Source organism: Aulonocara sp. 'chitande type north' Nkhata Bay, linkage group LG22 (assembly GCF_057382095.1).
Source record: "Aulonocara sp. 'chitande type north' Nkhata Bay isolate Kocher_YH1m ecotype deep benthic linkage group LG22, A_spYH_male_GT1.1, whole genome shotgun sequence".
Classification (NCBI taxonomy): domain Eukaryota; kingdom Metazoa; phylum Chordata; class Actinopteri; order Cichliformes; family Cichlidae; genus Aulonocara; species Aulonocara sp. 'chitande type north' Nkhata Bay.
In genome coordinates this window covers 10,067,406-10,091,064 of record NC_141364.1, presented here as the reverse complement: position 1 = coordinate 10,091,064, position 23,659 = coordinate 10,067,406, and the positions used below count along the sequence as shown (strand labels likewise).

Here is a 23,659-nt window from a genome sequence, read left to right as displayed (position 1 = left end):
AATTCAGCTTTTCTTCGCTCAAAATAAATTTCTCCTCAAAATACAACACTTGTACCTGCAAACTTTTTTTACGTGCGCTCAATTTTTTTTTACGTGCGCTCAGAATAGTGGAAGAAATATAACGCCATACCACACACAGCTCATCATATCATGGTGGCCTACTTAAATGGGTAGACGTGATTAGGTGATGGAGGTCAGCTATGTGGGTCAGCCTTCCTTGACACCACACCCTGATCCCACTGCTCCACCCCTCCCGTTTGTAGTTGTGCTACAAATGGTTTACTGGAAGGAAGAGTGAATCAATTTGTTGGTAAATTATTAATAATGTATAAACAGGAACTTAGAAAGCTTCCTGCTTCCTGGTCCCAACTCTGGATAGTCACGTTTTGGGAGAGTCGAATAAGTGGCCAGCTTTCTAAAAAGGATTTCTAAAAATGAGAAGTGCTCCATCTAAAGTGGGATGGATACAGTCACTCCTAACAAGACAGGGGTTTCCCTTAAAGTTTTCCAATTATCCCTCATTGTTATTGTGTAAGTTACTCACATAAAGGCAGTTCTGGTAATATCAAATTATTAGTTATTTCATTACTGTCTCAGCCTTGAGCTGCTCTGGTATTTTCAAGCAATGGTCAAATGTTAAACTGTTACAGAAACCCTGTGATGACCAGCAACCTTGGATAAAGGTCTCAGACCTATCTCGAGCCAACGTAACAACTAAGGCAACTAGTTTACTCATAAATGGTAAGTTGTTGGGAAACACTTCAGACTTCCCTGAAGTCCATTAAAGAGAACAAAACATGTGTCATAAGAGAATTGAAATGTAACGATAATTGTGCTGTCTTTATGTTGTCCTTTAGCTCTTATGTAAAAATAATATTAATGGATTTGGTCCATTAATAAAAGACCATGGGTTGAAATGAAACCCATGCCAGTGCATCAAGCTGTCACGTTCCTGGGTCTGTTGACCCAGCGTTTTGAGTTTTAGTTTATTTGGATTATATGATTGAGTTCTTTAGGGTAGCTAAGTTGTTTATTAGTTTCCCTTTGTGTTTTCTACCGCTGTATTTAAGTTTCCCTCTCCCTTTGCCTTTATGTGTTTCATGCTGCGTGTCTTATGTTGTCAAATTTATATTGTCTTGTCTTCGTCACGTTTCCTGTTATATTTTGAAGGTCTGTGTCCTATGTCAGTGTAGTCAGCTTTGCTTCCTTTGTCTCGTTATGTCAGACTAGTGTCAGCTGTTTCTCCATGTGTTTCCACTTCCCCTAATCACCCTTGTGTGTAATTAGTTTGTGTGTTTCTCTTCATTCCTCGTCAGGCTGTCTGCTGTCACGCCATGTTCTTTACACCAGGTTTCATGTCCAGGTTGTTTCATATTGTTGTTTAGATTTCCCAGTTTAGGTTTGTGTTCATTTTGCTTCAGTTTTCCTTGCCTTTTGTTTGTACCTTTTACCAGCCTCATTAAACGGCTCGCTTTTTGTTAACATTTAAGTTTTGTTCCCTGTTCCTTGGGGTCTGCGTTTTGGGTCCTTCTCATCAATTCATACAGTCTGCCTTCGCCAGACTGTGACAGAACGACCTGACCGTGATGGACCCAGCGGACATTTATTTCACAGACTTTTTTGAATTAAAGATTCGTGTTACGATTCTTCACGCACTTTGGATTATTTCCTCTGCAGGCAAACAGGAGGAGGAGAAGGAGGCTACTCGGGCTCAGATGACCCAGATAGCCACGGCTAACCCAAGGTTTCTGGATTTTTTGCCTGAGGGTTTTAAAGAACTTTGTTACTGCCTCAACCTGCTCTCATTGAACATGCTGGCTTCAGGCTCTCGCCTGTGTCACCACAGCAGCAGACAAGTGCTGTGTTTTCCTCAATACAACCAGTGGCTGCTTCAAGCGCTACATTCCTCTCAGCTGTAACGGCACCAGCCTCCACAACCACAGTTTCCGGGAGGAGCCCGTCAAGCCATCAGCGTCGCCTGCAGCTGCCTCGTTAGCTGCCTCGTCAGCTTCAGTTTCACCTGCAGCAGCCGCTTCAGCTTTGCCTTCGCCTTGCCTGGTCCGGCTTCGGCTTCGCCTGGTCCGGCTTCGGCTTCGCCTGGTCCGGCTTCAGCTTCAGCCTCGCCTGGCCCTGCCACGACCCAGCCAGAGGTCGACGCCACGCCTCTGCTCGTCTCGCCTGCCACGCCTGGTCCTGCCACGCCTGGTCCTGCCACGCCTGGTCCTGCCACGCCTGGTCCTGCCACGCCTGGTCCTGCCACGCCTGGTCCTGCCACGCCTCAGCCCGAGGACGTCGCACACCTGGTCCGGCGCTCACCAAGCCTGGTCCGGCGCCCGCCAATCCATGTCTATGGAAAACCAACAAGGCTGTTTTTCCATGGCCACGCTGCCGTCGACCACCAGCCAAGCCACTTGTGAGTCTTCATTCTTGGCCACTTTCTGGGCCGCTGGCTGGATATCATCACCGTCGTGGGCGGCCTCCTGATCTGCTCCATCGCTGCTGTTGGAAAATAGTCAACATTTATGCACATGAGACACATATGAGACAATGATTGAGCTGCTAGAAGACATTTTTTTAACAGTAGTCTAGTGTAATCTAACAAATATTTCTTTAGTTTCAAGTACTTTAAAATCAGAAAGCTATAAAAGCTTGCTTGTCATCCATAACTCAAAATTTAATTTTTTATTGTGAAAATAACTCAAAATTTCGAGTTAATAAGTCAACATTTGAAGTTAGTTTCTCTAAATGTTAAGTTAGTAAGTTGAAGCTTCGAGTTAATGCTGCCAATCAAGTCAAGTGGCTTTTATTGTCACTTCAAACATGTACAGTGGTACAGTACTGGTGCTACATATGACATATAACAGACAAACACAGGACTACGTAAAGTGCAATGTGTAAAAATTGCAAATGCACAAGACAAAACAGTGCAACACTAGACAGACCAGGACGATACAGGCACAAGACAGTGCAATGGAAATATGCACAAAACTGAGTATTGTGCAAAAAGTAACTTGGTGTCTGAAGGTGTGTGTGTGTGTGAGCATGTGTGAGAAACTGCAGATAAGTGCTTGGTTGTGACATGTATGAAGGTGTCACAACCAGTGTCCGTGATGGAGGGAAGAGAAGCTCCAATGATCATCACGCGATTAGTCCCGTACTTTAGCTAGAATGGAAAAAAAGGCACAAAGCTGAAGTTATTCTGTCTTTACGTTGCACAGCTGCCTCTTCTCCCCTCATTCTCTCTCCCTCCCTCTCCTGTTGCTACTCTGAATGGCTTAATTTTCTTGTTACTTGGAAACAGACGGGTGGACACAGACACACTCAAAATCAGGTAGTGATAGCATCAGTGAGCTAGGAATATATATGTTAATAGGAAAATTGTACTTAGTAATCAGTATAATCTTTTAATGATATAAGTTTGCATATGGTAGAATGCTGCATGTAATCATTTGTGTGTAGAAGTATATAGTTGGTGGCATATTGAAAGAATGTCTCATCCTAGGAGGTCTGTAACATTCTAGAGTGTTCACCCCCACATCCTAGGAGCATGGGAGAGGTCGTACCTTGTCTTATTGTTTTACGGTAGGATTAATGTAGCTATGTCATCTATGAAACCGTGCTGACCATGCAGTACTCAGTAGTGTACTCATTCATAACCATTAGCTGTAAGATTGGTAGCTTATCAGTAGCGTTGATAGCTGATGCCTTCCACGTTCTGCTTCATGGTAACAAGACTATTACTATTAACTTACTTACGTACCTTCACCGAGCTTCCTGATTGGCAGAGGTAACTTGAAATTTCAAGTTTTTTCAAAGAAACCTCGACTTCTTAACTCAAAATTTGAAACACACATCTTGAAATTTTGAGTTATGGATGGCAAAACAGTTTTTTTTCAGCTTCCATAGAACGCTCATAATGGTTGTGTAAGTGCTTTAAAAGAGATCACTATCTTAATTACATAGTAGCACTTCATATCACACTATCGGTTTGCAAATTGTGTGGGCTCATGCAGTACACTGGCAACAATATTTGTTTTCTTCTATGTTTGCATGTTGTTATTGTTGTTAGATATGCTGAATTAATTTTTTTATTGCTGACCTGTGTGTTTTGCTTATGCAATAATGTGAATATCTTATCTCTGGGACTAATACTTATCTTACTACACAATTTATTTATTGCATTTTCCAGGAAGGCCGTTCAAAGTCTTTTCCAAGAAACATTAAGACATATCATTGAGGCAGATCTTTCAAGTGCCCGTTTAGCCGACAGGGTAAATGGGCAACCACATGCTGCATAGATAAATGCAGCAGCTCAGGTTCATCTCTGAGGTGCTATGCTACGTGTCTTCCTGCTTTCCTGTCCACTCTTCATTATGGTGTCCAAAAAGACAGATCCTCCTTCTTCCCTGACAGTCTCTCTGCATAGCTGTAATGATAAAGACACTGTTCTTACACATTCTAAAAATCAAAGCTAGTGTTTCTGAACTAGATTTCTTAAGCCTCCTTGCACTCGTTCCAAGTATGTTTTATTATAGATTTATTGGGTTTGGTGGATTTATTGGACATTGGATCAGCCTAATAAGAGATGTGTTTGCCGTTCATTTGTTCATGAGTCCTCGGCACGTCTACACTACACTCATGATACTTCTTTCAGAACTGATTTTTCATGCTGTGTTTGATTCGTTGCCCTTGTGAAAGACTTTGCAGGGTGAATTTTAAAAAGTGCTCAATAAATTATCATATTTTTTCTGTTATTTTTATTACTATAAAACATTTATAAACATTATAGATTACATATATCTTATATTTTTCTCTTTAATATTTCTGCAGAAGATAAAATTAGGATTATTAAGACAACGTGAATAATGGAACGCTAATCCAGTCCAAGAATAACTTCTGTGGCTGTAAATGAGCATAATATGTCAACTTTAATTATGTCTTTGTTTAAACTTTGCAAATAATCGATTGTAATCAGGCAGTACGGTGGTGGAGTGGTTTGCACTGTTGCTTCACAGCAAGAAAGTTCTGACTCCACCGGCTGGTTGGCCGTCACTAACAAGACAAATTTGCAGCGATCAGAGAAGTTTGAGACAAGTGTGTGGAGCGCCAGCCAGCCCATATTTACTCGAATTCCAAACTTTACTCTTAATGAGTATCCGGTTCCTTTGGGGGATGTTGACCTTTTAAGCAGTATATGTCAAGTAAGCAGTCTAAATATTGCATAAAGATATGGGCAACTTGTGCTGCAGGGCCAAGTTATAGCTGGAATATACAGGTTTACACGGGGAAACCTGCAGACAGTGTTCCTGAAAAGAATCAAGTGAGGTTTGTAGTTCTGGAGATCGATTGGAGGTCTGAATGGACATAAGATGATAATTTCTTCATCACCTGAAGTCTTAGTAAGAAGCTGTGTCAGACACGTGTACTTTGGGGATAATTTCCTCTGTACACAAATAAAATATTCTCAGTTAAAACAGGTGTTACTTTATATGACTGCATAAAAATTTAAAAATGTATCAAAACAAATGTTCTTGGTAACTTTGACCCAAAGTGGTCTGTGATCAACAGGATCCTATATTTTATCCGATTATTGCTTATAGTCAAAATAATCCTGAAATGATCCCTTTTATAACCCGAATTCAAAGCATATAAAGTCAGAATATTGACACATACAGGGCATAAAGTACAAACACATGTTCAAAAACTGTAATGTCCATAACAACTTAGGTTGATAAAAAGATCAACACAAGAAGTAGTGATAATATAGCTATTATAGTTTTTATGAATAGTCTTAAAGGAACAGACATTTTTGGGACTCATTGTTGTAAATGTTCCTGTCATAACACCATACTAAGTGTGAACCTAGGAAAGAAAATATGTTTGGTGGCCAAAGTTACAGTATTTTCTTTCTTTTGAATTGATAAGTTCACATACACATGCTTCAAACAAGCTCATATTAACATGTGTTATTTACAATAGGATTAAAAAGAGCTTCATAAGTTTGTAAATAAGATGTTTCTTCCAAAAATATTTTAATCAACTCCATCAGAGAATTTAAATATTAGTGAAAACTTGGTAATAAAGGGATTCACGGACTTTAATTATACCACTGAATGATGTGGCCACACTTACTGGTCTGGGTACACGAGTGGGAGGAGAAAGACCAACATCATAATGGGCTGAGCTTCACCTGCTGTGAAAAGCTGTATCCTTATCCAGAAAGTAGATGTTGGAGGACAATGAGAGTGATCTGAGTGAGAAGAAGGCACAGCAAAGGGAATGAGACATTAAGCTACAGTCTGAGGCTGACCTGAGCATTTGTATTAACGGTCTAAATAACAGTTTGATTACAATTTTTAAGGCATTGTATCCAAGAATGGCAACTTCTTGGCAATTTACACTTATTCTGTGCATGCTGCTGATGGCGTGTGGAGGCTTGAGCCTGGCTAGTGAAGAAGCAGAACCCCGAAATTCTCAAACAGACACTGGGACGGGCTCAAACTCTAACGCAACTGAAGAGGGTGGTCATGGAGCGGTGCCCATCACTACACTGCCTATTGTGACCTGGAAGTGGCATCACGTCACCACACAGTACCTGGTGGCCCTGTGGATCCTGGTTGCCTGGCTCTGCAAACTCAGTAAGTCTTGCAAAGCCAAATTGATGGAAGTGCTCTTCTTCCGGCATTATAAACTCCTCTGCACCCAAGAAATTTTGTAATTTTTAAATATGTATGTAGTTTAGGGTTATTCTGATCATCTATTTTTGTCACTGGGTCAATTTCTTAATTGTTTTAATTATTTCTCAAGGAAGTACTCACAAAATAAATAAAAATAGTTATAAAAAAAGAGTGTGTAAGTTCACTTATATTCAAATAGGGCCAAATCTTATATCACAAGGGAGGATTCAGGGTCATCTGATCCAGGCCTAACAGTATGCTTAGCAAAACGGAAAGTTTTAAGCCTAATCTTAAAAGCAGACATGGTTTGCTACAGGCTCTCCCTCCCATTCTATTTTTAAATAATCTAGGAACCACAAGTAAGCCCACTGTCTGAGAGCAGAGTGTTCTAATGGGGTTATATGGTACTATAAAGTTATTAAGATAAGACGGGGCCTGATTATTTAAGACTTTGTAAGTGAGGAGCAGGTTTTTGAATTCAATTCTGGATTTAACAGGGAGCCAATCAAGAGAAGCCAAAACAGGAGAAATATGCTCTCTCTTTCTAGTCCCTGTCAGTATTCTTGCTGCAGCATTTTGGATTAACTGAAGGCTTTTCAGGGAGTTTTTAGGACATCCAGATAATAATGAATTACAGTAGTCCAGCCTGGAAGTAATAAATGCATGAACTAGTTTTTCAGCGTCACTGTGAGACAGAATGTTAAAAATTACCCCAAGTTTGGTGGCCAAGCTAATGTCATCCAGAGTAAGCATCTGGTTAGATACCATATTTCTATGATTTTATGGCCAAGTACAATAACCAAATTTTTCTTTGAATTTAGAAGCAGAAAATTGGAGGTCAACCAAGTCTTTATCTTTAAGACCTTTCTGCAGTTTGTGTTATCTGGCTTTATGGATAGATAAAGTTGTGTTTCATGTGCATAGCAGGGACAATGTAAGGTATGCCTTTTAATGATATTGCCTAAAGGAAGCATGTTGATCATAATCAGGATTGAAATATTAATTAATGGTAGGACTTCTTTGAGCAGTCTTATAGGAATGGGGTCTAAAAGACATGTTGATAGTTTGGAGGAAGCAATAAGTTAAGTTAACTCAGAAAGATCAATTTGAGAAAAAGACTAAATGAATATCAGTGGTACAGAAAGTGGTTACATCTGTGAAATGATTATGAGTAATTTTTCTTTAATGGTTAAATTTTCATTCGTGAAGAAATTCATGAAGTCAGTACCAGTGCTGTCAGCGTTAATCTCGTTAAAACCGCTCTAACGCTTTTACGCCGTGCAGCCCCGCACACTGCGCTAACTCGCTAATGGAGATTTGCCGCGTTAATGCAGTTATGGCGTTAACATCATTTTAACGAGATTAACGCTGACAGCACTAGTCAGTACCAGTTAACATTAAATGAATGGCTTGTTCAACAGAGTTCTTACTTTTTGTTCGCCTGGAAACAAGGCTAAAGAGAAACGTAGGGTTTTTCTTAATTTCTTTAATCAGTGATGAACATGATTGATGAAGATGTTCCAGCTTCCCAGCAGTCGCAAACACTTTTTAGAGGCTAAATGATGATCTTCAAAATTAGTGATACGCCATTTCCTCTCCAGCTTATGACTAATCTGCATTAAGGCACATCTTTGACAGTTAGCAAAATGTTATAACTTAACATTGTTGACCTAATGAGACAATTTTTATTAAGCCATCAGGTAGGACTGAATAAGGTGATATTATATTGCTTATATTGTAATTACTGATAAATTACAGCTGGTGACATGACTTTTCATGGCTTATTGGAACTCACATTCTCCACCTCTTCAATTATTTCCCCCCCATGTCATTCCTCATTATTACACATGACTTAATTTCTGAACATCTATAGTTTTATTTCATTGCATATGTGAATTGGATGGGTTGTTACCAAGATCTGGTGAGAATATCATTTCAATAGCACCTTTAGAAATATATTTGCTTAGAAAACTGGTGACTTATCTTACCTGCTATATATCTGTCCACAGTCCCTAAATATAAATAAAATATTGCAACAGTTGCAAATGATCAAATGGAGTTTTATGTATATGGTTTTACTTAAAGTGCAGTGAAGGTTTGAATGTTTGCCAGCTCCTACCTGACTACAAGCAGACTGGCTTAAAATCAAAGGTTGTTACAAAGGTTGATAGTATTGATTAATGGTTCTTGTCTTGATCTTTTTTTTCTCCTCTCAGTCATTGAGTCCAACCACCATGTCACCAACGTCATACCCGAGAGCGTCCTGCTCATCTGCTTCGGTTTTGTTTTGGGTGGCATGATTTGGGGTGCAGACAAGATGCAGACCTTCAGGCTGACCCCGACAGTCTTCTTCTATTTCCTGTTGCCTCAAGTCATTCTGGACGCAGGCTACCACATGCCAAACAAACTGTTCTTCACCAACCTGGGTGCCATCTTGGTCTATGCTGTCATTGGGACCTGCTGGAATGCTGCCAGTTTGGGGCTGTCGCTGTGGGGGTGTCACATGGGAGGATTCATGGGTAAGAGAGGATTTTTATTTTGTTTCATTTCAGCAAACCTGCTACCACGGCTCACATAGAGGAAGTGATGTCAAAGCTCAGCGGCCCGAGACGAGAGATGGACTCAAACGCAGATTCAACCTGAGACTCGAGAAAGTGATAAACAAAAGAACTTTATCTAACAATGGCGTGATGCACAAGGTGAACAGAGCTAAGGTTGTGAACTGAGCAGGGACTATGAACATGAACTGTGAGACTAAGGGAAGGTTGCAAATAACATGAAGTGTGAGAGGACACTATGCTGGCTGGAATTGGGATCTTGGTGGGGGAAGCAGAGACAGGTCAAAGGTAAAAAAAAAAAAGGTCAAGAAATTTCCAGTTAACTCTGTCAAATGCTTTTTCTGCATCTAAAGAAAATATTGTAGTTTTGATGTTTTTACTGTATGAGTAGTCTATTAAATTAAATAATCTACGTGCGTTTGTTGATGAGTGCCTACCTTTTATGAAACCAGTTTGGTCAGGATGAATTAAGAGGGGGGTTATTTTCTCTAGTCTCTTTGAGAGAGCTTTGCAGATTATTTTAAGGTCTACATTTATAAGGGATATTGGACGATAGCTTGAGGGAAATAAAGGGTCTTTTCCTGGTTTTAGCAAGAGATTAATGTTTGCAGAATTCATATTTGATGGAAATCTGCCGTCTTCTTTGATTTCCAACGACGTTCTGTAAAAAAACTGGTGCTAAAATCGTCCAGAATTCTTTGTAAAATTCTGCAGGAAAGCCATCTGGACCTGGAGCCTTATTATTGGGCATGCTTATCAGGGCTTCCTGGAGTTCACCTGATGTCAGTGGCGAATCCAGTGCCATTGCTTGAGTGTCTAATAATTTTGGAAGAGTTATGTTGTCCAAAAACTGATCAATTTCCTTTTTAGATGGGTTTATTTGTGGTGAATACAACGTCTTATAGAAATCCCTGAAAATGTTGTTTATTTGTTTCGGGTCACATATTGTGTTCCTAGATGAATCTTGAACAGCACATATAGTTGTTTTTTCTTAATTTATTTTTAGCTGGTTTGCCAGAAATTGACCGGATTTATTACCATGTTCATAATTTTGTAAGCGTAGTCTTTGTACTAAGAATTTTTTTTAATCAATCATCTCATTTAAATCTAGTTTTGTTATGCGTATTTTGTTCAATGTTTCCTGATCTTGGTGGGACACGTAGGCTTCTTCTAGTGATTTTTTGTTTTTTTATCATTTCTGAATATTTTTGTTTTCTTGTTTCTTTTTATGTGATGGGAAATAAATTTTTTCTGGTTTTTCTGGTTCTTGCCTGAGACGAGTAAATGTTGATCCAAGGCCTAAGCTGAAAACACAAAGACCGAGAGGTCACACAAGGTTTTAGCTGATGATCTGGTGGAGAGTGCAGGTCAGAGTTGGTCTTAAATACTGTGCACTGATTGCGGTCAATGAGCCAGCATGAGTGGAGTCAGGATCTCGGGAGAGAAGTGGAAAACTACTCCAGGAAGACCAACACTCACTGGATCATGGCACTTTTAATGCTCTAAGTGGGAGTCTATAGAGATTAATTTGCCTTTGGAACGAGCATCAAGTGGCCACTAGAGGAACTGCAGTTTGTAGTACTTCAGCCTTGGCTTTGTTTTTTTGCCTTGAAATTTGTTCTGGAAACAAAGACACGTCACACAAATGATATTTCTACATCCGTGGTGACTCAGGAAAGCTGCCTGAGAAGAGTTTTCTTTAGTATAAAACCAATCCTTTAAAACATTCCTTTTACTCTTTGTTTGGATACATTAAACATCGACATCACTAACAGCTAATTTGACTTCCTTTTAACACTTCATCAAAATGCAGACAAATGAAAATAAGATTTAAGTGGATTTTTAGTTCATTACAGCTCCAGGTTTGTCTGAGACTTTATACCAGGATCCCCCAATCCAAGTCCACGAGGGCCGGTGTCCCTGCAGGTTTTAGATGTGTCCTTGATCCATCACAGCTGATTTAAAAGGATAAATTGCCTTCTCAACATGTCTTCAAGTTCTCCAGAGGCCTGGTAATGAACTAATCACGTGATTCAGGTTTGTGGACCCAGGGTGAGATCTAAAACCTGCAGGGACACCGGCCCTCATGGACTGGGATTGGGGACCCCTGCCTTAAACCTTTGGGTGAAGAATACTGAGTCTGACCACTGCCAAACCAGTGCACTGGATGAGACTGGAGAGAGATTTGACATGGACTTTTCCTACCAATAAATGAGAATGTTTTACCAAATGACACAGCATTTCATTCCAGCATTTCAGTTTGCAGCAAAGTGCCCGATTGATCATAGTTACAGTACAATTGAGCAAAACTGAATATATTTCCTGCTCTTTGTATCTGTACAGGTGACCTGGACATCAGTCTGCTGCAGTACCTTCTTTTTGGCAGTCTGATGGCTGCTGTGGACCCCGTGGCCGTCATCGCTGTGTTTGAGCAGGTCCACGTTAACGACGTCCTCTTTATCATAGTGTTTGGAGAGTCGCTGCTCAACGATGGTGTAACAGTGGTTCGTATGCATCATTGCTTTGTTTAGCGTTACTTAAGTAGCATAACAGTTTGTGAGTTTGCTGAGACACCCATCATAGCAATGTAGTAGAGTAAGTAAACACTTGGGCCCTCTAGTGTAAGAGTTTTACAAATTGCACATGCAATGTGCAATTTGTAAAAGGAAACTATGAAAGGTCAGTTTGGTAACAAAATGCATTTATGTAACTATAGCATGTTGTACTGCATAAGGACAGTGAAACAAAATCTGACCAGCTGAATTCTTTCCTCCTTCCTTCGTCTCTGTAAATGTACAGTCGTGGTGAAAAGAAAAAAGCTCTTTTACGTATCAGGACATAGTAAATAATATCTGGTCCTTAATAGTCTCAAAATTAGGTGAATCAAACCAGAGGTGTCATGAGTTTGCAGCGCTTGCAGACCCATTTGGAGTGTTAAGTTGAAGACCAAGATGCAGATATGCAGAAAAGGAAGAAATAAACAGAAAATACACCTTTATTGGTTAAAATGTCCAGCAACAACATAACATTAACAAAAGCAGCTGGAGTAACACTAGGGAACACACTGGGAGTAAAGAGACAGTCTGACAAGGACTAAGAAGAAGACAGAATTATTTATGTACAGTGGTGTGAAAAAGTGTTTGCTCTGCCATGCAGGCCATTTCTGCCCAGTGTCTAACTTATGATGGAGTCATGAACTCTGACCAGGACTGAGGCAAGTTAGGCCTGCAGTTATTTGGATGTTGTTCTGGGTTCTTTTGTGACCTCTTGGTTGAGTTGTTACTGAACTCTTGGAAAAATCAGAATCAGAATCAGAGAGACTTAATTTATCCCCAAGGGGCAATTAAGATACAACAGAGCAGCATGATGTTAAAAACAAGGACGGGGCGTAAACAGGCAAAACGAATGAGAAAAAAAATACTTAAAATACACAGTATATACACAGTTTTAAAATTAAAGTCACTGAATAAGTGAATAAAAAACTGTAGGTGACTAAAAGTGAATAAACTGTCGGCAGTATAAAAAGAGTGTAGAGTAGTTTATGTTTATGGTGTGGGAAATGGGCTTATTGGCTGGAGTTAAAAAGCAGAGTGGCTTTCAGACAAAGGTGGCTCGCTGCATTTTCTCCTCCTGCAGAAAATGCAGTGGAGGCGCCGCCCAGAGAGGGAGCCGTTGAAATGCGGCGTGAAGAATGTGAGAGGGGTCATTAATAATTTTGGCTGCCTGTCTAAGGGCCTGTTGGCTGAAAAACCTGTTCAACAGTTCTGACAGGCAGGCCAATGATTTTAGAGCACACTGATGCAGTGTGCTGCAGTCTGTTCCTGTTCTGAAGGCTGAGGGAGTGGAGCCAGCAGGAGATGGAGAAGGTCATGATGCCTTCCAGGAAGGCATAGTAAAAAGTCATCATGATGGGTGTGCTGACTCCAAAGTAGTTGAGTTTCCTAAGGAGGTATAGCCATTGGTAGTCAAAGGAGCTTGCAAAGAAAAGCGACTGAGAACCTTCACAGACATATAGCCATTGGTGGCACCTCTGTGTTGGCAGAGAATTTCAGGAGGTTGTCAGAGATGGTTCCCAGGTATTTGTATACCTCAACTACCTCCACTGGCTTCCCATGGATGGTGGTGGTGACTGAAGCAGCCAGATCCCTCTGCCTACTGGAGATGGTCACCACCATCTCTTTGGTTTTGCTCACGTTCAGTTCAAGTTTGGAGCTGTTACACCACTCTACAAACTCCCGCATGCTCAGCACCCTCACCTAAATCATAAGGCGTTGCCATGTTGAGAATGTGATAGAAGTTTTTCTCCTGTTGAATGGTACAAGCTAGAATGGACAAGTCTGGAAAACATTTTTACCAGATGACCAGTCATTAATTTTTCTTCCATCCAATTTTTCTTTCATCTCTTAGGTGCTCTTCAATGTGTTTGATGCATTTGTGTCACTGGGAGGATCCCAAATTGATGCTGCAGAAATTGCTAAAGGAATAGGTAAGACATGACATTTATTAAGCTGTTAATAGAGAATTTATCAGTGCATGCAGCTGACTGCATGTTTCCACAACCTTATAAACTAGGGCTGAGTGATGAAGTCACTTGCGTGAATCACAAAACATTTCTTCCACTGAAAATGATTTGTCCAGATGAACAGAATTTACTTTTTGGGACTCTCTCTCCACAGTTTCCTTCTTTGTGGTTGCATTTGGTGGTTCCCTTGTGGGCATAGCATTCGGCCTACTAATTTCACTTCTGACCAGATGCACAAAAAATGTCAAGATCATCGAGCCAGGCTTCATCTTTGTCATGGGATACCTTTCCTACCTGACTGCTGAGATGCTTTCTCTGTCTGCTATCCTTTCGTGAGTATTTCACAATTGAAATATCATTTATTTTGTTGTGTCTTATCCATTTTCTATATGTAAAAATGTAGTAAACATATTTAGATGCACACAATTTATATTTGTGTTTCCTTCTGTAGGACTACATTCTGCGGTGTGTTATGTCAGAAGTACGTCAGAGCAAACATGCATGAGCATTCAGTCCAAACTGTCAAATATGCCATGAAGGTTTTCGCCAATGGATCAGAAACCATCATCTTTGTTTTCCTCGGTATCTCGGCCATCGATAAGGTTATCTGGGTTTGGAACACGGGCTTCATCCTCCTCACAGTCTTCTTCGTCTTTGTGTATAGATTCATTGGTGAGATTTGGTCCTTTTGCTATCACATGCACACATTGTGATTTAAAGGTTTGTGTGTTATACAAAGAAATTTTCTGTGTTTGTACTGCAGGTGTGTTTTTCCTCACCTGGATCCTTAACAGGTACAGGCTGGTCCCGCTGGAATTCATAGATCAGGTGATTATGAGCTACGGTGGCCTACGAGGGGCTGTTGCGTATGGCCTGGCTGTGATGCTGGATGAAAACAAGATAAAAGAGAAAAACCTGATGGTCTGCACTACACTCATTGTGGTTTACTTCACTGTCATCTGGCAGGTAGTGAAAGTTTGGTTTTTGTTATTAAATGTATACATTATTTTCTTTCTTCTTACACAGTCCGCATTAGAGCTAAAGGTTTGCACATTACTGCTTCACATTGTTGCAGGGAATGACGATGAAACCTCTGGTCACGTGGCTGAAAGTAAAGAGAGCTGAAGTGAAAGAGCTCACACTCCTAGAAAAAATGACAAACAAGGTAAATCTTAAAAAACATCTCATGTTTCACCTACACAACCATTTTCTGTCCAGTTATTAGAGTCCTTCTCCTTTCTTTAGATGTTTAATCACACTCTGGTCGCCATAGAAGACATATCAGGACAAATAGGACACAACTGTCAGAGGAGCAAGTATGAAAAGACTTGATACATAAATTCAAAATGCCTTTTCATTTTAAAATAGGCTACAGTGATCTGTTTTCTTTTTGCTAAGGTGGAAGTATTTTGAGGAGAAGTGGATGTCGAGGATTTTGATGAAGCCGTCTGCAAGGAAGAAACAAGACCAAGTCTTTGATGTCTTCCATCAGCTGAACCTCAAGGATGCTATGGAATATGTGACTGAAGTGAGCATCATTTGTACATTTTAAGTATATTTTGCTGAAATGCTCATTTTGGAAAACTAATAAGTTTGCCGCATGTAAAGAAAGCTCTGTCTTCTTCTGTTGCAGGGCGAGCGTAGAGGCTCACTGGAATTTATCCGTAAAGAAAGTGTTGCTATTGATTTCAGGAAAAAGTTTGAAAGTGAACACTCAGAGGACATGCCTGGCATGAGGGCGAACATGTCAAATGGTCACTGTGCAAAGCCCACTACGAGGTAAGCAATCTGGATTTTTCTGATAATAAGAGGAGAGCTAAAAGCAGACTTACAAGCCATTATATAATTGGGTGGTGATGAATCAGAGGCCACAAAAAATTATTTTAATTTGAAGAAAAATCTAACTAGCTAACTAGGAGCACTGCAACTATTCAGTGCCTGAAAACAGCTCATTTCACAACCATATTTTAAAATATAAACCAGAGGGAACATAGCCCTTTTAATATTCTAGTATTACTTTAAATCACTGACACGATTGTCTTCCTCTGTACTAGAGACCCTATTCCATCAGTAAGCGTGGAAATGCACGAGCACGCCATGAAGGCTAAGAACGAAGCTGAGGCAGTTAACGCTCACAACCTTCTGGATCAGCATCTTTACAAGAGCAGGAAGCAGGTAATGAGCACATTCAGTCATCACATGGAGGGCTTACTAAAGCAGCTTAGTGCTGCACTTTCATTTCATTGGAGACAAAATGTTAAATGTTGTCATTGTGTTACTTAAATTTGTAAGTCTTAGTTCAAGCACCATGATCAAAGACATTCCTTTGTTTCTGACCTCCCCAGCCTGTTGGTGGGGGAGGCTGTAGTGTTTTATTATGGGCACATCCTACGGTTAGCGTTCTGTTTCTTATTTAGTGAGGATGTTTTACTTCCTGCCTTTTTGACCTCACCTGTGTTTGTGTATGTTGAGACCATTGGAGGGGTTAAGCCATATACAGGGTAGATGATCCTTTTTGTGTGCAGGAGGTCACACAAATGCACACCCTAACACAAACACACACACGTGCACACACACATTCTTGCACATGCACACACACACACAGATGCTTGCACATACATGCACACACACATACACATTCACACACACACACACACACACACACAGATGCTCGCACATGTATGCACACACACACACACACATAGATGCTCGCACATACATGTACACACACATACACATGCACACACATACACACACACACACACACACACACACACACACACACAAAATCAAAGTAAAATCAAAACAAAAAATGCATATGTAACACTTTTCTTATGTCCTGCTCATGCCAGTCACTCAATTCCCGTGAAAAGATATGAAAGGTTATTCTACTGTTCTCCTTAAAGGTGACACTAATAAAACTAATAAAAAATATATATATATCAGTCAGGACCACGGTAGAAAGATATTTCCAGGAATCAGCATCAACAGATGCAAATGATCAAGTCAGGCACAGCAGTTACAGATGCAACTGTGAGCAGTTTCATGCACCTCAAATCCAGCTGCCTGAGATTTATATTTGTAGAATTTGTATATTTGTATATCAGCACTGAGACCAGCTGAATTGCCTGGACTGTGGCTGAGCTTGACTTCATGGTCTTCATGGTTTGTTTTTATCAGTGAGTTTTCTTTTCTTGTTCATAGCATCGCCACAGGTTCAGTCGCAGCAAATTCATAATCAACAAAGATGAGAAAGAAGTCCAGGAGATCTTCAAGAGAACCATGAAGAACCGAATGGAGTCATTCCAGCCTGCAAAGACGGGCGTTTCACCAAAGACGGTCATCAAGCACACAAAGAAGGAACACCAGCAGAAGGTAAAGAGAAAGAGAGGGAATGAGTTTACCACAAAGAGCAAAGAGCTGATTATGTCTTTGTGAGGTTCAGTGAAGAAGAAAAGTGTCTTTTGCAAATACGGCCCTTACTGATTCTTTATTTTCAGTTCTGTTTTTTGTTGTACAAAATAGTAAATAATTCCCTATTGAGCCTTTATTAAACTTCCTTGAAATAATATTCATAAACTCTCTTCCATGTGTGAAAGTGGACAAAAATATTGGATTTTGCTTCTTGAAGTAAAATTTAAGTAAAATCAATCTTTTTTTTTTAATTTTTCTTTTGTCTGTTTGGTACAGTTTCAATTCCAAAAAAAAGGAAGTTGTTTAAAATATATTATTATTATATATATAATTACTACAAAATTCCAATGATTTGTACATCTCACAAATCTATATTTGATTCAAAATAGAGCAAAATAGAATCATAAAACATATCATATGTTTAAACTGAGAAATTAAACTCAGAAGATGTCAATTTTTAAGAAAGATATTTATTTTGAATTTGATGGCAGCAATACATCTCAAAAGAGTTAGGACATCTCCATGTTTACCACTGTGTGCCAGCACACAGAACAGCCCATAAACTTCCCGACATTCCCTGAAAAATATGTTGTCTGGTCAGTCCAAAACTCAGGACCATGACACTTTGGCCCAAAGAAGATAGAAGTGTCCGGATCATGTTCACAAATGGCTTCTTCTTTGGAGGACAGAGCTCTGACCTGCATTTGTTGATTAACTTGATTAACTTGTTAATGAGCCCATGCAGTGATTTCCATGGCAGAATTGTGTTTTTAATGCCGCGCTGCCTGAGAGCCAGAAAATTACCTAAATCCAATATTGATTTTTAACATTGCCCCTTTTGCAGATCCTTTACATTTCTTGTTGATATTATGTACTATAGATGCTGAGATATTCAGTGTCTTCACAATTTTACATTAAGGAACTAGGAATTAGTGTGAAGTTATCGCACAATTTGTAGACCCAGATTTTTGCAGATTTGTGCCCATCTTTGCTTCTGAGACACTGAGACTTATTTAAGGTGCTCTTTTTCCTTCCAGTCATTACTGACCTGATGCCACTTAACCTAAAAAGCTGAAAAATGTTCCTCCAAGCTTTTCTTATTGTTTTTATAGTTTTCCAGCTTTTAATTGTCCTGCTCCAAGTCTTTTTGTGTTGCTGTCATCCAATTCAACATGAGCTAATATTGTTCTTAAAATGGCAAATTATTTCTGATTTATTGTGAATAAAATCAAGGCGTTGCTGTTTTTTTACTGGGATTATACCATTTTAGCAGACATAAATTGATATTTAAGTGCTTCTGTTTTTTATCATGTTATGCAGGGCTGAATGATTCCATCCAATCTCTTCCTCTTGTCCTTGTCAGGGTAACGGGGGGCTTGAAGCCTATCTCAGCTACTGTAGGACTGGACAGGTCGTCAGTCTGTCGCAGAGCTAACACGCAGAGACACAAAACTATTCCCACTCATATTCACACCTATGGGCAAAATAGAGTTAACCTAACCCTACCAACAGAATGTCTTGAGAGGACCTTCTTGCTGGGAGGCAACTGTGCTCATCACCGACCATAACAGTGCCAATCTCTGCTTCATACTGCTGCAGAGAACAATATTCAAATATATTTAAAGTATTGTGTAATAAATGTATCATATTGGTTTATTACCAGAGCTCATATAGAACTTTAAGACCGATACCTACACAGATATTTTTAAAAAGTTAAATATTCTTTTATACCTTTTTCTTTTCAGATACATGAAACACTAGTAGACATGATACATTTGTGATGTCTAATTATTTCCTCAATTCAGCTGGTTGTTGTTTGTAGTGTTGCAAACATGCTTGTTGCCATCAGGGAAGTTGCAGAGTGCCCTCTGCTAGACAAAATATGTAACAGCAACATTGGTAACATAGTTGAAGGCCATTGGTCTTGTCTCTTTTTTTACTTCACCTTCCATGTTTTTTGAAACATAGCGTGTGATCAAATGACTCTTCCTCCTCTTACAGATGCCAAAAGGAAAGTCAATAAGCCAGACTAAACTCTCCTATTCGGGTGATGAAGGTTTGTACGTCTGCTTTTGTTGTTGTTGTTGTTGTTGTTGTTTTATAGATTTAAAACAAATTTTCTCATTTTCATTTATAGATTTTGGGTTCTCAGAGGGAGATAGCGCCTCTGGCTATGACTTGCCATACCCTTCTTTCCCCATGAGAGATTCCAAACCAGGAGGTAAAATAATCCACTTTCTACATCCCGTATGAAAATGAGAGAAAACATATTTTTCAGAAATAATTAAGAGCAGAAAATGCTTTTACTATAAACACAAAGATTACAACATATAACAGAGGGAACTAAATAGACAGTACATATGCAATACATTTAAAAAAGGTGAAGTACATGTGTGAAAACAACGCATTATCATAGGATTATTATAGAATTGCCTAATTCTGTTCTCACTCTGCAAGCGAACACTTATAAAACATTTTGACAGCACTGAGTCATGTTGAGTTTGATTTATGTACACAGACAAGAAGGACCAAGCACAATGAAAATCTGCAGACATAAAGAGTTATATAGATTTAGCATCTAGAGAACAGAGGTAATCTAATAAAATATGAAGTACTGCTCAGGTGCATTAATAAAAAGGAGCAGCCAATAATAGTGTCACTTGTATAAAAATAATAATAATAATGCAGAGAACAGCAATGTCTCCAATATTGAACCCTGAGGTACTAATTCAGTTTTTTTCTTTCATCAAGGTGGGATTGAGAACTCAGCCTTTGTGTCAGATTTGTACCCCACGGAGTCATTGCAGATCCCTCCTTGGCTGGCAGAGGGTGAGCTCGACAGCAGCATGGTGGCTCCGTCACTGCGAGCCCAGGCAAGCCCGCCCACATCACCGATGGAAATGCGCCACCTGGGGCTTCTTCGTGTCAGCACTCGCTCCACTGACACAAAGCAGATGAACAATGATCAATTGCCGCTGCCACCAACACATCCTCCTCCTTCACCTCCCAGTAGCCACATGTAACTGGATCCCAATCCCAACACCCTGTTCTGTCTCACTTGAACCTGGGACAAAGACATAAAACAAACCTCAGACATCTACTCTCATATTGACAAGGAAATGTTTTCTTTTCCGTAGCTGTGTTTAGCTTCTGTGTTTCTACACAGAACATACACAGTTTCAAACCTCTGTGCTCTTCAAACAACCCCTGCTGTTTTTAGGTTCAGCCTTCACTTGACAAAGAAAAACTGCACTGAAACAAATCCTTCATGTTCAACATAAAAGATATGTTGAACACCCTCATATAATCTGTGGTTTGTAGTGAATCTGCCATTGAAAACCATTATTTAAGGATTTTTAAAAATATCTTAATATGATGCCAAAACTTTTCAAATGATGTGGATTTTCTCTATATAGCAATAATAACAACAGGGTTTAAATAGAGTGATTTAAAATAGTTTTGCACAATACAACGAAAGCTTTCACCACCAGGGGGCACTATTTTCCCTGTCAATGTGAGACATACTATTACTAGCATAATAAAATCCTGCATAGGTCAATGATGCACATGGATGTTCACATCTTCCATTCATCACGCAGGATCTTTGTAAGCTTTCGAGTAGGCGTAAGGATGGTTCCACAGTATGTGGCATCAACTTTCACACATGGGTGGATCTACAAGGGGGCATGGGGTCAAATAAAATACTTTTTATTATTTTTATTTTTTAAAAATAAAAATAATCTCTTGCCATCCCTATAGTGCAGCCCTAGTTTTGCATGCGATGGTTTTGTTTATAAAAAAAAAAAAAAAGCTAGCATTAACACTTTGAGCACAGCTGAATATAAACTGAATATGAATTCTAAAACTGAATTTATTGCATAGTGTTACCGCCAACCCCCACCCCACACACACTTCACCCTTAAAAAATGGTTCATCCCATAGTGGTGCCCAGCTTTAATTCTTGTTGTCAGTAGCAATCAACTTATGATTGTGCCAGAGCACATTTTGAATGAACACCATGGACATGGATTGTTACACTCTGGAATTGGAGTGAAGGTGAGTGTTCTTAACCCTCTGGGGTTATTGGTATTTTTTTGTTTTTGTTTTTTTATTTGGTTGTTAAGTAAGAGGGGAACGTTTGGGGAGTGATTGCAGCGAGAAAAAGTGAGTTATGAGATGTGAGAGATTTGTGACGTTTAGCGTGTTTGGAGTGTGTAGTTCGTGCGTTGTCTTGTCTTGTGTACTCAGTGTAGTGTAGTTGTTGTTTTGTGTGTTGTGTGTGGCTTCTTATTCAGACACCTGATTGCTTTGTAATTTCAATTTTAGTAGTATTTTTGAATGGTTGTACAAAAACACCTGAGGCATTGGCTGCATTTTTAGGTACAACTTTATTGTTTAAAAAATTTGCACAAAACATTTTAAAGTTTATATTTGCATTTCAAGTTATGAAAATAATTCACTAAAAATATTTGTGGTTATTACATTAAAAATTATATAAGATTTTCCTACTAGGATTTTATGTTTGTTTTTTTTGTGTGATTTCAGATAAACTGTGTTAATACAGTATGTCAATAAAAAAAAATAACTATAAATTTCAATATGTGAAATTGTGCTGAAAAGGACGATACCAAGCAAGGCTAATCTAGGTAAATATAAAGGTCAAATCAAAAGTAATCAAAAATGGCCAATTAAATTGTGGGCCTTAGAGGGTTAACCAAGTAAAATATGAAAAATTAGGTTTAAATTTTTGGTCAAAAGTGTGTTCATGAAAGTGCAGATTTCTGTCATTTTGTTTAAATTTAAGCATGAAACAATTTTAACATTTCTAATAAAAAAAAGTTTGAAACTTAAGTTAGAATTGTGTTTGTAAATGAACCATCCCATTTTGAGTAGCTTTCTGGATTTTGTACTTATTGGGCTACATACTTATTATATAGGCTATACAGTATATACAATCAAAATTCACATGTTTTATTGCATGTTTAATTATGTGGGCTAAAGATAAGAAGAAAGTTGTAGACTATATTTATATGAAGCATGTATATACTTACTGCATTTGATGTATGTTAACCATATATGGATGTAGCACTTGCATACGTGCAAACAAGAAATATGGCTTTGATTTTGATTTCCATGTCAGCCTTAGAACATTTCTTTAGATCTAACTGTGAGGCAAACACACTGCAGTGGGAACTATTTAAACATTTGCACAGATTCAATGCACTCATCTCAAGATTCATAGCACAGTTCAGATTCTTAGCATAGCGATACCGCTTTTTAAAAAATCTTTTTAGGATTTTGGGGGGTTCTGTGGTTTTATTTGGGGGGGTGGGGGAGACTTTAGAACCTGAAGTAAATGCTCTTGACACACTCACATGCGCTTCTGGACAGAGACCTCAGATGTTGTTCCTGGGTAAGTATCAGAGTAAGAATCTGGTTAGATACCATATTTCTAGGAATTTTAGGGCCAAGTACAACAATCTCAATTTGATCTGAATTTAGAAGCAGAAAGTTGGAGGTACATCCAGGTCTTCACGTCTTTAAGACATTCCTGCAGTTTAACTAATTGGCGTGCTATATCTGACTTCATGGATAGATTTGGTAGAAAGTTGGGTGTCATCTGCATAGCAGTGAAAATGTATGTTATGCCTTCTAACGATACTGCTTAAGGGAAGCATCTATAATGTAAACAGAATTGGTCCTAGCACTGAAGCCTGTGAAACTCTATAATTAACCTTAGAACAAATTGGAGTCTGTTAGATTGATATGATACAAACCACTGCAGCACAGTACCTGTAATACCTACAGGATTGCTTTAATCGTGCTAATAGAATATTATGGTCGACAGTATCGAACGCTGCACTGAGGTCTAGCAGGACAAGCACAGAGATGAGTCCACTCTCAGAGGCCATAAGAAGATCATTTGTAACCTTCACTAAAGCTGTTTCTGTGCTGTGATGAGCTCTGAAACCTGACTGAAACTCTTCAAATAAGCCATTCCTCTGCAGATGTTTGACAACTACTCTTTCAAGGATTTTTGAGCTGAAAGGAAGTTTGGAGATTGGGCAATAATTAGCTAAGACAGCTAAGACGTTTAACTACGCCAGCTTGAAGCCCTGTGGTACATAGTCGATTATTAGAGATAGGTTGATCATATTTAAGACTGAAGCATTAATTAATGGTAGAACTTCTTTCAGCAGTCTTGTAGAAATGGGGTCTAAAAGACACGTTGATGGTTTGGAGAAATTACTGGAGTTAACTCAGAAAGATTACTGGTGCTGAAAGTAGCTGTAGATAATTTTACATCTGTGAGATGATTATGACTAATTATTTCTACTAGTTAAATTTTTATTTGTGAAGAAGTTCATGAAGTCATTACCAGTTAACGTTAAAGGAATGATGGGCTCAACAGTACTCTGACTTTTTGTCAGCCTGGCTACAGCGCTGAAGAGAAACCTTGTTCTTACTTTCTTCAATCAGTGATGAAC

The 23,659-nt window shown here is 39.1% G+C and overlaps 1 protein-coding gene across 1 annotated transcript; it reads left to right on the top strand.

Annotated features, from left to right (window-relative positions):
• Nucleotides 1-6,240: 6,240 nt before the first annotated feature.
• LOC147303522 (sodium/hydrogen exchanger 3-like) lies at nucleotides 6,241-20,625 on the top strand. The gene is made up of 16 exons (XM_086279123.1): nucleotides 6,241-6,638; nucleotides 8,894-9,196; nucleotides 11,579-11,739; nucleotides 13,643-13,721; nucleotides 13,912-14,089; nucleotides 14,209-14,429; nucleotides 14,521-14,723; nucleotides 14,833-14,922; nucleotides 15,003-15,073; nucleotides 15,156-15,285; nucleotides 15,391-15,536; nucleotides 15,812-15,932; nucleotides 16,962-17,132; nucleotides 19,173-19,227; nucleotides 19,309-19,392; nucleotides 19,923-20,625. Exons 1-16 carry the CDS (start codon nucleotides 6,377-6,379, stop codon nucleotides 20,192-20,194), a joined length of 2,547 nt encoding a protein of 848 aa, XP_086135249.1. The 5' UTR covers nucleotides 6,241-6,376; the 3' UTR covers nucleotides 20,195-20,625.
• The last annotated feature ends 3,034 nt before the right edge of the window (nucleotides 20,626-23,659 follow it).